General features: G+C 37.7%; 1 protein-coding gene across 4 annotated transcripts; it reads left to right on the top strand.

Annotated features, from left to right (window-relative positions):
* The first annotated feature begins 1208 nt into the window (after positions 1-1208).
* LOC119739977 (DDB1- and CUL4-associated factor 10-like) lies at positions 1209-8930 on the top strand. 4 transcript variants are annotated; one of them, XM_038215148.1, is made up of 6 exons: positions 1209-1379; positions 3269-4101; positions 4637-4750; positions 5160-5357; positions 5767-6166; positions 6648-8930. In XM_038215148.1, exons 2-6 carry the CDS (start codon positions 3803-3805, stop codon positions 7029-7031), a joined length of 1395 nt encoding a protein of 464 aa, XP_038071076.1. In that variant the 5' UTR covers positions 1209-1379; positions 3269-3802; the 3' UTR covers positions 7032-8930. The 4 variants fall into 4 exon arrangements, with proteins under 4 accessions (XP_038071076.1, XP_038071078.1, XP_038071079.1 ...); XM_038215150.1 differs by having other exon boundaries at positions 3304-4101; XM_038215151.1 differs by having other exon boundaries at positions 3659-4101.
* Positions 8931-13106: the final 4176 nt, after the last annotated feature.

A 13106-nucleotide genomic window follows, 5' to 3' on the forward strand; every position in this document is an offset into this window, starting at 1 on the left:
TATTATATCCTACTAAATCAATAATAAAATATGTTATGATAGCCTTTAATGAATGAATACATGCAACAGTACAGTTACTGTATTTTAGTAATTTTTTTTTTAAACAATACTGTGTACAATAACATGTTCAAAGTTTCTGTGGTGTACTGTTACCCCTAGTAGAAAGTCGGATGATCCAAATCAGGCCACCAGTGACGTCACCTGTTTATCGCAAGTAGAAACCGCTCATGAATATTAATCAATCGACGCTTTGTGGCCCCGTAATGTGGTTAAAATACAATCGAATCAGCTAGCTGCACACGCGTTATCGCGGATACTAGCTATAGTAATGCCATGTCTCCTTTCAGTTTGGTCACAATAGTTTCGGTAGTAAACAAGTTTGAAAACCGTTATTATGTAAACAAAAAACGGTGCACCGTTGCAAAATTCTGATGCAAGAGCTATGTTAGTCGTATGCTCTATGGTCGTATGACCTAATGGGGAATCCCTCAGAGGGTTGAACCTCCATGGTTGAATCATACTGGGGAATTACACTTGTGGTTGAACCATACTGGGGAATTACACTTGTGGTTTCGCAATTCTCGTCGTTTCTTAGACAAAATAAATCTTGGTCAAAGCTCAAAAGAAGTGTTGCCATCAACAAGTTCCAACTTGTTATGGTCGGGGCTAATTAACTGCATGAGCATTGAGCAATATTCGACCTGCTTTGCGACCCAGTTTCAGCAAAGGAAACTGCAGAAGAAACTGTGCCTAATCCCTCAAATTATGCCTACAACTGAAAGCCAATAATCATAGTCTAAATATAATTATTCTGGAATATTTTTGAAGAAGGATCAAAACTGTTACAAAAGGTTTCTTGTGTATTAACTGTTTTTATAAAAACATTAAATAATACTTTATCCGAAAATGAGCTTGATTTGCGATGGCAAAAAAAAGTTTTTGATAGATTCGGATAATTTGATAGATTATAGATAAACTCTATAAGCAATTTTACAATCCAAACTACATGTAGGGCCTATCTTCAGTTGCCACCAGCAATAATTCAAATCGAACTCATTGCACAGTACCCTCGCCTCTTTGCCACATATGTACTGACCAAAGAATAATATGCGTACACCACTTACTAGGCGCCTTTTGCCCACCACACCAATTTATGGTAAACTCATAGAGCTATTATTATAAGCTCTATGGGTAAACTTAAATGGCGCCCTCTATGTCATGAATGATACAATAACAAGATGGCTGCCTCCATGATGACATTGATTTCTCACGACCCCATTGTGTGCTATTTATGTGAAGATTCCACACTTAACTAAATCGGAAAAATATGTTCGTACAAAGCTTTGACCTCAGGCTTCTGTATAATCAGGAAATAAGAGGTAGGCTAGGCATAGTGTAACTAAACTAGTCTGTACATGTATGATGTAGTTAACTTTAAAGGAAACAAATAGGCCGAGTAAGTCTTGGACCTGTTGTCATGGTTGTTGTGCCCATTCTTGAAAATCACGCAATCTTAAGAATGTGCGCGCATTCTTAAGAATGAGCGCCCATTCTTAAGAACGAGCACGCGTTCTTAAGAATAAGCGCTCATTCTTAAGATTGGGTGGGAATATCACGTGCACAATTTATGAATTTTGCCCAATCTTAACAAACATTGCACGACATAATTATGTTAAATGAAATGTATAGCGGTTAAAAGGGAAACAATTTATATAAAGAGGAAAGAAAATGTTCTATGCTTCTGTACTCGTATAACTACGATAATTTGAATCAAATTAAACCTGTTATTATTGCTTTTTTTCTGCCCACTATGGGAAGTTTTGTAATAACGGAGGACTGGGAACTAGTCTGGGAAGTGCTTTGTTTAGGCTAGACAAGTTACAAGTCCCTGTATGTATCATATGCATGCCACAAAAAAAAAACGATGTCCAGAAGCTGCCAAAATTGCTCTTTTGACTAGATAGAATCCAGCTCTGCGACGTAATGGTGGGGTGTGAACAATAAATTGGTGGCAATTTAAATGGGAAATAGCATTAGCACTATGGGATGTCGCAGTATTCATTCTCATTCTTCACATTCTTCATTCTTACGTCCACCCCCCCCCCTTTTTTATTATCCAAAAAATCTGAATTCTTTCCACTAGTATTATTATGTCTCTTATTTTTTCCCGGTCCCCCCCCCCCCCCCGGCATAATCAATACGCCTATACTTATCATATCCACTCTACTTTTCAGCGCCTTGCGTTGCAACAGTATAATTATTGAGAATCAGTGAACGAGGATGCAGCTAGACTTGCCAAGCGCAGCCGGTGCTCGGCATCGACAAGACCGTTATCTTGTCGCGCATTCTTAAGAATGTGCGCTCAATCTGGAAGAGTTATTTTTTGCGAAGATTGCGCAAGGATCCAGTTGCACATTCTTAAGAATGTGCATGCACATTCTTAAGAATGCGTGATTTTCAAGAATGGGCACAACAGACCCAACATCGCCTTTTTAACATTCGGACATGGTCTGGCGATAGTAGGGTCCAAGCTAATCCTGATATCATTGTATATATATGCTGAGCAACACAATTCTGTCATTGACCCCAAAACCCAACATTGCCCAACAAAAACATCAGATTTCACCCTCAAAACGGTTGTGGATTTATGTATTATGATAATGAGTAGACTGGATCACGTTTGTAAATACAAGTGCATTTCGAACGATAATAGGGAGTCGGGAACTAGGGCAGATTTTATGGATGGAAACCAGCTAGCTAGTTCCCGACTCCCTATTTTAAATTTTTTTAAAAACATTTTTTTGAATTTTTTAACATAGCAAATCATTTTCTACCCATTTTTTTTTCTGATCTAAAGACGTCAATTAGAAGTTGATTTCCGAGGGTGCACGATAACCCCTTCTTCCCACTAAAAACAAGGCTACGAGTAACGCGCAGTAGGGTTTATGGTCAAATCCTGAATGGCCTATCACCAATACTTTAGGCCAAAAAATATATCTGCTTCCGATTACATGGCATTCGAAAATAGGGTAGGTAGGGACTTGTTTTTTTCTTGCCATTTTTTTTATGTACAGTCATATGGAGGCGTCTGCGTGTAGTCAAGTGTAAAAGGTAGAAATTGAAGGTTTTGTGTTTTTTTTTCTCATTTTTCCAATAACAAAATTAGGGTTGGGCTGTCAAAATAGGGTAGGTAGGGAAAACAGAAGCAGAAGTATTTTTTTTTGCCTTACTTATAAAAATCACATTCTTATTTTTCCTTTCTCACTAGATTTTGGTTGATTTCTTTGAATTCTGATTGAACAGTTATTGGCAACGGTACCGGGTCAGTAGGATCTTTTCATCCAGCTCCCCACTGACACATTTTATATGGAGATGGTCACCGCTATCAACAAAGGGTTTTGTTGTGGAAACGTTCATTAGATGACACCGACAATAATTCAAACTTGATTTTACAAAAGTGAACTGTGAAACAACAAGGTTATACACATACATGTAATGTTGATCACAACCATTCTCTGACTCTGTTAATTAATGCTTTACCTTGTTATCTTTGAGTAGAGAATGGTCCACAGTGTCTTGCCGACTTTCAAGACTTGTTTGTGATTTGCACTTCTTTGCTTAACCATCACTGATTTAAAACACACTTATCTATCCTCAGAAATTCAGTCTCTAATCTCAGATTGATTGCATCGAATTTGAAGTGACATTCAATTTCAACTAAGAATTTGGCTGAACTCAAAAAAGCAAGACTGTCTGTGTTTGCAGTTACTGTTTATTTTGGATACATTCTCACTGCATCACCATGGCAGTGAATAAAAAATCGAAGGATAACAGTGCAGGAACAACCAATGCTAATAGTGTATCCCAGAAGACATCTATTAGCAGTTGGGTTCGGAACCGGCCTACGGCCCACCCGGCCTCGGTGTGCGCCGGGTCTGCCATCGGGGTACATTACCGTGCAAACGTTGGATCGTGTCAGCAAAGGCTACTCAGCGAGATCAAGTGTTGTCTATACAGCCGAGTTGCTCCTTCAGGCTTTTCGGACTTCTCCAAGCAGAACGGGCATGAGGCAATCTTTAACCTGGAGTTCTCTCCAAATGGGTACGGACAAAATATTTATACCATTATCCATAACCGGTGGCGGATCCAAATGGGTCCAAGTTGTAGGGGACCTAGGAGGCTTCATTTTCTGGAGGAGTGCACCCCCCCCCCCCCCGATTACATCACTGAGCACTGTCTATAACCTTCTGTGATACTTAAAAATCCCCCAAGATTAGAAGATTGTGCAGGATTGAGGACGGAACAACCAAGCTACAGCAAGGAGATAAATCAACTTGAAATGGCACTTGATCTAGACAATGAGCCGATATAGAAATTCTTTGCATTGTACCCATCTTTGAGGTGGGTACTTTTGTCCAACAAGGATTTACATGAGAATACCTCTTGTTAATTCATTGTTACTTAATTTAATTAAATAACCAAAAATAACCCCAAAACTGTTCAATGCAAGGGGTCTATTTCTGCTCAGTGTTAATTTGCTAAAATTACTTCAACTTGAAAGCAATTGTTACCTTTATGTGAACTAAAAGTTGAACCTCTCCTCAAGTCACACTCAAATTCTCCCTACGGTCCACAGTGATGTCCTAGTAGCAGCTTGTGAGGAGAATAGCATGTTGCTGTTTGATCCATTGACAACCAAGCATATAACAGCGGTTCGCAATGCCCACTCTGACTGTGTCAACTGCATTAGGTAGGTGAATAATAATTGCTTATTATATTTCTTGACCTATGGTATGACCAACCGTTAAAAATGGTTTTAATTTTGGCCCCGTGTTCATTGCTAAAATGCACAATATGGATTGTATATGATTATGACTAACAAGACCACTTGAAAAGTAGGTTAATGCATTATAGAACAATTACATGTACACATCACAAAAAAATATGTACATGTACTGTAATGCGCACATCACAAAAATAAAAAACATACACTGTAATGCACATGTGCAATGTACAGTTACAGTTGTATGGCTTATTGAATCAACTTACTAAATGCTGATTACATGGGACGAAAAACGGGGACTGAAAAAATAAAAAATTAAAATTGTAACTATAATAACCACTCTTCAGTTAAAATTGTTTTGACACTTGAACTGTAGATTTTTGGACAGCAGGACATTCGCTTCGGGGTCCGACGATTCCACCATTGCATTGTGGGATATCCGCAACCTGAAACAGAAGATCCGATGCCTGCAGGGTCACACCAATTGGGTCAAGAGCATTGAGTACTGCCGGCAAACCAGACGGCTAGTCACGTCGGCATTTGACGGCAACGTTGTAACTTGGGACATCAATGGGTAAAGACAAAATATTCTAACACCAGTTTGCCGAACTGGACAGAGGCATTAAATGTACATGTACATATATTTGTTTAGCAGAACGGTTACCAACCAACATGTCATGTGATATTGTTGTAACTAGAGCTTCAGCAACGTTTGATTTGTTGCACATGAACTTGCTACACAGTATTTTCTACTGAGCAGATCCATGAAATTTGGAAATTTGCTTTTGGAAATTGATTTATTTGTGTGTGAAATCAGAACAAAAGTTAGTCTTGGAGCTGAATAAACTCAAAATGTGTGGAAAGTTTCCACACAAAAACATGCATCAGCCATGCTGCTGATCAAAACCGTGACCAAAAAGGGAATGAATAATCTTTACAAGAAATAATCAAGTACTTACGGGCCAATTTTTTTTTTCCCCCAGCTATGAGGAGAAAGGCACACCTCATGAGAAAGTCTTCTATATCGAGTCTCTGATGAGGACGCGGCTCACGCCCGACTGCACCAAATTGGTCATGTCCACGGCTCGGGGATTCTACATCATCGTCCATGACCTCAACCTTTCAACTTTGAACTCTGACCTGGCCGGGCTGGACTTTGCCCGACACTACCAAGGGGTTGGTCTCGGGGAAGAACCGAGTGAATTTGATGGAGAGCTCGGACTGGAGAGAATCTGGCAGGGACGGAGGAGGGGCAGGAATCGCGTGGAGCTGGTGTCGGATTTCCCCGATGGAAGTAAAGCGTCTTGCATTTCGTCCCTGGTTGTGCATCCTCAGGGATGGGCTATGATGTCTAGATACACCACACGAGATAATGATGCCGAGGTTAGAACAACATGTTTATGATCTAAGAGACAATCAATTAGTGAGCAAGTTTCTATTAGAAATACAATTAACCACAGTGTGACTATTAGCACTAAAACACTTGTTGACCTCGTCAGTAGGTGGTATAGTTGAGTAAATAATTCAAGACCAGATTTCCAGGGTTTGTTGCAATACCCGGGTGCACCATAACAAGTGGTATAACAAGTGATACAACATTGTGACCGTTGTTTTTAACAAGAGATGTTTGCAATCCAACTTCTAGTTGACCAATGGTCCTCGATCGAACTCAGTGATGGAAAAAACAATCAGGCCACATGTAAAAATAGTCATGTGACATATTAGCTTGTGGCTGGTCCGGAGTTGATATTTGCTTTATAGCTCACAAATTTGCCAAATTATATGAACAAACTTTTCTGCTTTTCAGTTCATAGTCCGTAGATATTCAACTTAACAGATTGACCTTTTCTTTTTCCTCTAACAGTGGACATGTGTTCATGATCTTCAAGATCCTGTACCAGAAGCATCACACGGTGACACAGTGGTGACCAGACCCCCTGCCAAACGTCTGATGTACTACACAAAGGAACCCACAGACGGTCAGGGTTACATTAAAGAACTCAGTGTTAGTCCTGACGGTCGTTTGATCTGCTCCAGTTACGGTTTCGGGATCCGACTTTTGGCGTTCGACGACAAATCAAGTGAACTCTGCGACATACAACCCCACACCGTGCGGGAACTGCGGCAGGTCAAGTTCCTAGTCAGACACAAGAGTACGGTGTTGACTTCGCGGTTTTCACCCACTCACTGTCTGCTAGTCTCGGGTAGCATGTGCGGGAGGGTCGCTTTCTATCAGCCTAAATTATGAATACAGTGCCTCTTGCATTGAAATGTTTTCCATTATTAACAAATGTTTTCCATCTGTCTTTGATGACACTTTTTACACGGTGCATCCTCAGACATGATGCACTTTGACTTTTTTCTTTAGTGCCTGGCTTTGTAAAGTCTGGTTCACACAACTGTGAATGTGAATTTCTTTGCAAATTCAAATTTTCACTCTGCTAATTCACAAGGTGTAAACTCTTGACAATTTTTGCTGTGAATTTTTTTGATGTCAAATTCGCTTGTGTTCACAGTGCACCCTTTCAAAATGAGAACATACACTCCTGACAAACATGAATTGTGGTATGTGAACTGAGATAAAAATAAGGCAATAAATATGTGCTTGGCCAATATCAATAAAGTACGTTTAAAACCCGGCTAAAAAAACCCCTAACTCCAGTAGGCCTTCTAATATTCTCTCTCTGTTAAGCAAGATTGGTACCAGCTATGGCCCATTCAGTGGAATCCACTGGTCTCCCATGGGTCCCAGCATACATAAAATACAATAAACGTAAACAGTCAATATTGAAAATACACATTCACATAGAGTTACATTAATTTTGTCATCAAGCATTAGAAAATAGGACCCTGCCAAAGATAACATAGGCATTAATTTACATGTTAAAAACCCACAAATATATGTGAATGTAATGAAAGATAACATGATGTGACCGACATTTTATCTATTCTCTTACAAATTGTTTTCACCGGTTAACATTTTTCCAACAATGGGATTGTGAAAGCACCTTTGTGCGGGCAAGGGAATACATCATATGCTTCATTTGTATTAAACTGAATGAGATGATTTTGGTAATTTAATGTGTGTGCAAACAGGAGAAGGCGCTTTCTGATCACTTTCGAGAGGCTAGAAAGTAGTGGACGGGACACACCACCTGCGTTTACTCTTTGCACTTACTGGTTCGTGCACAAAGCCATAGCGTCTTTGCACGAGTGTCAGGCATCATTGTCAGTGCTTTGAATGTCTCTCCCAGTGGCCTCCTCCAACTCTCCTTTTCTTATCATTGAGGGGGTACCTGTGGAGCCTGTATCATTATTGTTAAGATGCACTTTCATCATGAGCACATTTGTAGACACCACACGGGAGATTTGATTTTGTTTTTACGTGTATAGTATTTATTCATTTGCAGGATCATGTTTTATCACTGAAATGCATGGTTTGAAGTTTTGAAATTTCATGAAGTGTAGAGTGAAACAAAGGAATTGTGCACTGTTGTGATAATGAAGGTAATAGTACCATCAGGTACCGTTTTGGAAAGAATCAAGTAACTTGGACAAAATAGTTACAGGTTTGTATTTGCATTTTATTCATTGCAATCAAACCAATCATAAGTTGTATGCATAACACGCAAATTGTTGGTTTGGGTTTTCTATAGACAGATTTATATCAATGTTTTTAATTAAGATATGTCTACTATTACTTTGGAAATGTATACATGTACTTTTATTTTGAGAAATTTAAATACAACCCACAACTCAGAATGTCAAAGACCAAGTTATACTGATTGAGTTTGTAGGCCTCAGTTATCGTCGAGTCTGTGATCAATTAAATATCAAATAAAGTGATCAGCAAATCAATGTATTTGAAGCATTATCTTTCTCAGTGGTTTTGGTGGTTTAATGGTAAAACAACTAAATAATTGTTTTCAGTAATTGACTTTTTTTTATTTGATCGATGATTAAATGACTGGTTGGTTGATTGATTGTTTTGATCGATGGATGAATTTATTCAATCGATTGATTGATAGATAGATTAACAGACGGATTGACTGATCAATCATTTATTTGATCATCAGATTTTTGATAATAAATCAATTGATTAACGAATTGACAAATTGATAAAATGATTTCTGAAACAATTATTTGATATTCTACTATTATTAGTTAATTGATTATTTGAGCTGTTTTCCGTTTGTAATGCTTCCTCCACCATTCAGATCAATGTCATGTCTATAAATAGATTCAAATGACAAAGCTTCAAGTACTTTTCATTTATTATCCACAACTGAAAAAAATAAAATTTAAACATGTTTTTTTAAATAATGGGTTTGTCAACAATTGCACAAACACGGACTTTATCAATTCCCATGAACTAGCAATCAACGTCTGAAATTCTCCATAGACAAATTAATTTGAAATTGCCAGCTTACCATGTTTAAAATATAAAGATGTAGAGAATGTTTCAAAGCGATAGATAAGCTTGTATCCCCGTTATTATACCAAATACATGTAATGTGATACGGATAATTAGCTTAACCTACGACAACAAAAATCTAAGTATGTTTAAACATGTAATTCACCCAACATTATTTTATATATTTCCTATTAAGCAACAACATAACATAACATATGGGACAATCTAAACTTATTTTTTACATCTTAAAATACTAAATAAAATATTAAATTAGTTTAGAAATACTTAATCATTCTCTCTGCAATGCACCGACTGTTTTTGAGGGTTAGCAATATCATTGGGAATGAGCAGGGTGCATTCCAAGTTAAATATTGATTCTGGGGGTAATAAATTCAACTGCCTTGCTTCTAGCGAGATCATAAATGGACTACATCTGAGCACACACACATATAAGCATACCCAGACTACATGCACACGTGGTTCCTTTAGATCAGCGACTTGAGTAATAAAACTATAATGCATATTTATGCCTTGTGGATATGCACGCTCGGATACAGTTATTTAATTAAGAAAAAAAAAACAGGATTTGTTTATGAATGGTTCAGATATAACATGTATGGATAGGACACGATGCGTCACTGTACTTACCAATCTGGTTGCATGCACCAGGTAATTATACATGTAGACAATGACATTTCCGCTATTCCAGCAATTGAAAGGGAAGTCTATACTGGTGTAGGTGCTGAAAATTAAATACATTTGTTAAAATACAAATATTTGAGAAAAAGTTGGTTGCATTTTGATTATTCCAAGAATCGAAAGTAAACTGAATGTACATGTACATTGTACATGTGCAGTCTATACATTGTCCTTGGGAAGATGTAGACATTCAGATATTTAATTACGAGAGTGCTAAACATTCCATAAATATTTAGTTGCATTTTAAGTGAGCACCATTTAATCATATCTAGCAAGATATGTGAAAGAGGGAACCCCTCTTTTGCGTTGGTCATTGTGTTACCAGAATCTTGGGAATTCTTTTGAGATATTGGGGGGGGGGGGGGGGGGGGGGGGGGGGGTGCACGTGCTAGGTAGCAATAGTCTAGGGTGTGTAAAGGGAATAGGGGATGTTGGGGGGGGGGGAAACCCCTCCGTCACATATCGTGCTGGGTATACATTTAACTTTTATCTTTAAAATAAAATCACACCTTTTGACACTGATGCAAATACCTAAAGGTAATATACAACATTGGCAAAAATCAAAACACAAAAACTACTGGGCAAACTATGATGAAATACCTACTTGACTCTAATAATAGTCTCAAGCATCCTGTGAAATCGTGGCACCTGGTGTGCTGTCATTTTCAAGAAAAGTGGAATTTTTGCATCAATTTCCATTGATGGTCAGCCAACCATATTTGGAAATCGAAACTGACCTTTTTTTCTTCAAATAATGCCCCCAATATACCAAATTAAGTTACCGGTAGTTCACATTTTTTTTTGCGATCAGTTACACATTCGTGAACAGATGCAAGTCAGCTAGTCTGGTTCCCTGACCTGACAATTCCTGCGACGTCTATAACTTGCTCCGTTTCATCTGCAGTAGGGTCAGGGAACCTTACCATTTCTTTATCTGTATGCATTTACTTCAATTACCAATGATGATGCACTGACAATTATTCTGTCAATAAGGCATTAATGTTGTCTTAGTTTTAGTGCACAGAAGTGAAAAGTGGATATGTGCAAATTTGCAAATGTTTGTGAACGTAAAATGTTCATCAAATTTTAAATACAGCTATGGCTTATTCACATGCTTTTGGACAAATCTTTTGATTATCACTGTTGCATATGTACATGTGCAATTTTTTGTGCAAGTGCAATATTTTCAAAAAGTACTTCATTTAAAAAAGAGAATCATTTTCATTCATTGTTCTTCACTAAGCAAAAATCCTAGATTTTGATACTTTTTTCATCACAACAGTTACTATTCAACTCTCTGATTTTGGAAAAAAATGTTAACGTGATTAACAAAAACCTAAGTATAATACACATGGAATAAATTCTCACAATGGAAAAAAAAACGTAATGCCCATTCTTGCAACATTTTTAAAATTAAAAAAACAACAACAAAGAGAAATGGTGCTGTGTTGTTATTCACATTTGTCACAATTATTGAACAAGTTTCTAACACAGAAATGTGCTTCAAAAACAACAATTTCATCACTTTTTCCGGTAAAAAAAAAGTTGCTCAAAATCTTTTTTACTAGAATGTTTACATAATTAAACAGCATTAAACTAGTAACCAGGGGCCACTTTCATGGATCTGCTAAGCACAGAAAATACATGCTTAACAAAAACTGGTTACCGGCTATCATATGAGATTCACTTTGTTTGTCATTGGTTCTCTGCTGAGTTTGGCTTAATCTCTGCTGAGTTTGGCTCAGCAATATCTTTTGTGCCAGCGGGAAAATCCACAGATCAATACATTTTGTATTTCCTTCTTTAAAAACATCTCTCAGAGAACCTGTGTTCCACGGTTCATCTCACTATCCAATACAGGCTTCTGTGGCAGCTTGATGTCAGCCGTTCTTTAAAATGCTTTAACCCTAACTCCCTAGCATTATTTATTAGGAACCATACCAATCCTGGCAAATTCCAACACCATATGGGAAACTGCACACACATATTTCTGACTTTGATTCTGGATGTGTGCCAACCCAATGTTAAAGACTGTCAGTTTAGGGGTACTGTGCTCATCCCAACAGATTCCAACCAAACATGCCATTGGGGTTTGATGGGTTGAGTTCTGTTAGGGCTCATTAATGTAACTAGTTGTCTAACAACAATGGTGTGACTTCACTATGCTTTTCTCATGAATAAACAGTTTTCCCATCAAAAGTACTGAACACACGTTCTCTGAGAGACATTCTCAAAGAAGGCAAAATTGATCTGCAGAAAATCCACCAAGCAATTTTAATTCAGTTAAGCAGCTGTATGGTGAGTGGTGTTACTGGTGATTCTGGGCCGAATTTCATGGCGCTACAAAGCAGAAACAAATAGTGCTAAGCAAAAATTTGCTGAGTACCAGTCACAAATGATACACATTGAATGAAATGTTGGTTGGTGACCTGTCAGTGCTAAGCAGATAGTTTCTGTGCTAACAAGCTCCACAAAAGTGACACCCGATAATGGCCCACTCAACAAACATAACATTTTTATAGCAAAATTGTGCATTGGTTTCCACTAGTTTTCTTTAAATATACTACTGATATTTGCACTTTTTAATCAAAACAATTGGAGAATTATTTTTTATTACTGAGATCACAAAAACTATGTGGATGAAATTGTCCGATTGGGCTTAAATGGTTCACAGAGCTGCTGAGCGGAAAAAAAACACAAGTAAATTACCACCATCAGATCTTTCTGTAGTACTTTTTCAAACAAACACTCCTGGAATGCAAATATGCATACATTTTACCTAAGAAGAAATCAATAGAATTTGGAATATACAATCATTCAATAATAATTTAATTACAACTACAAAAATACTTTTTTCAACTGCTTTAACATTTACTGGTTTTCATCAGATCAGGCTGCTTTATGGGAAAACTAAGTGCAGGTGACTGCTAAACACACAAAATATGAAATTGGAAAATACCAGCTAAAATGTCTTGGGACGGCCACACCTTGAAATTAGTTCTAGAGTTTTTTTCTCTAAGAACAAAAGTAATATTTTTTACTTGCCAGAACTATGCCTTTTGAGTGTATGGACTACTTGCATGAACAGAACATTGCGCTTGGTGACTTCTTTTGAAAGCCCAAGTTGGAGGGTCTCACCGCGTGCGTGCACTGGTTCACGTGTGTTGGGCGGGAAGAACGCACGACATATTTTATTATGAATGTAAAGGG

The sequence above is a fragment of the Patiria miniata genome, unplaced genomic scaffold, assembly GCF_015706575.1.
Source record: "Patiria miniata isolate m_02_andy unplaced genomic scaffold, ASM1570657v1 HiC_scaffold_4, whole genome shotgun sequence".
NCBI classification, from domain to species: domain Eukaryota; kingdom Metazoa; phylum Echinodermata; class Asteroidea; order Valvatida; family Asterinidae; genus Patiria; species Patiria miniata.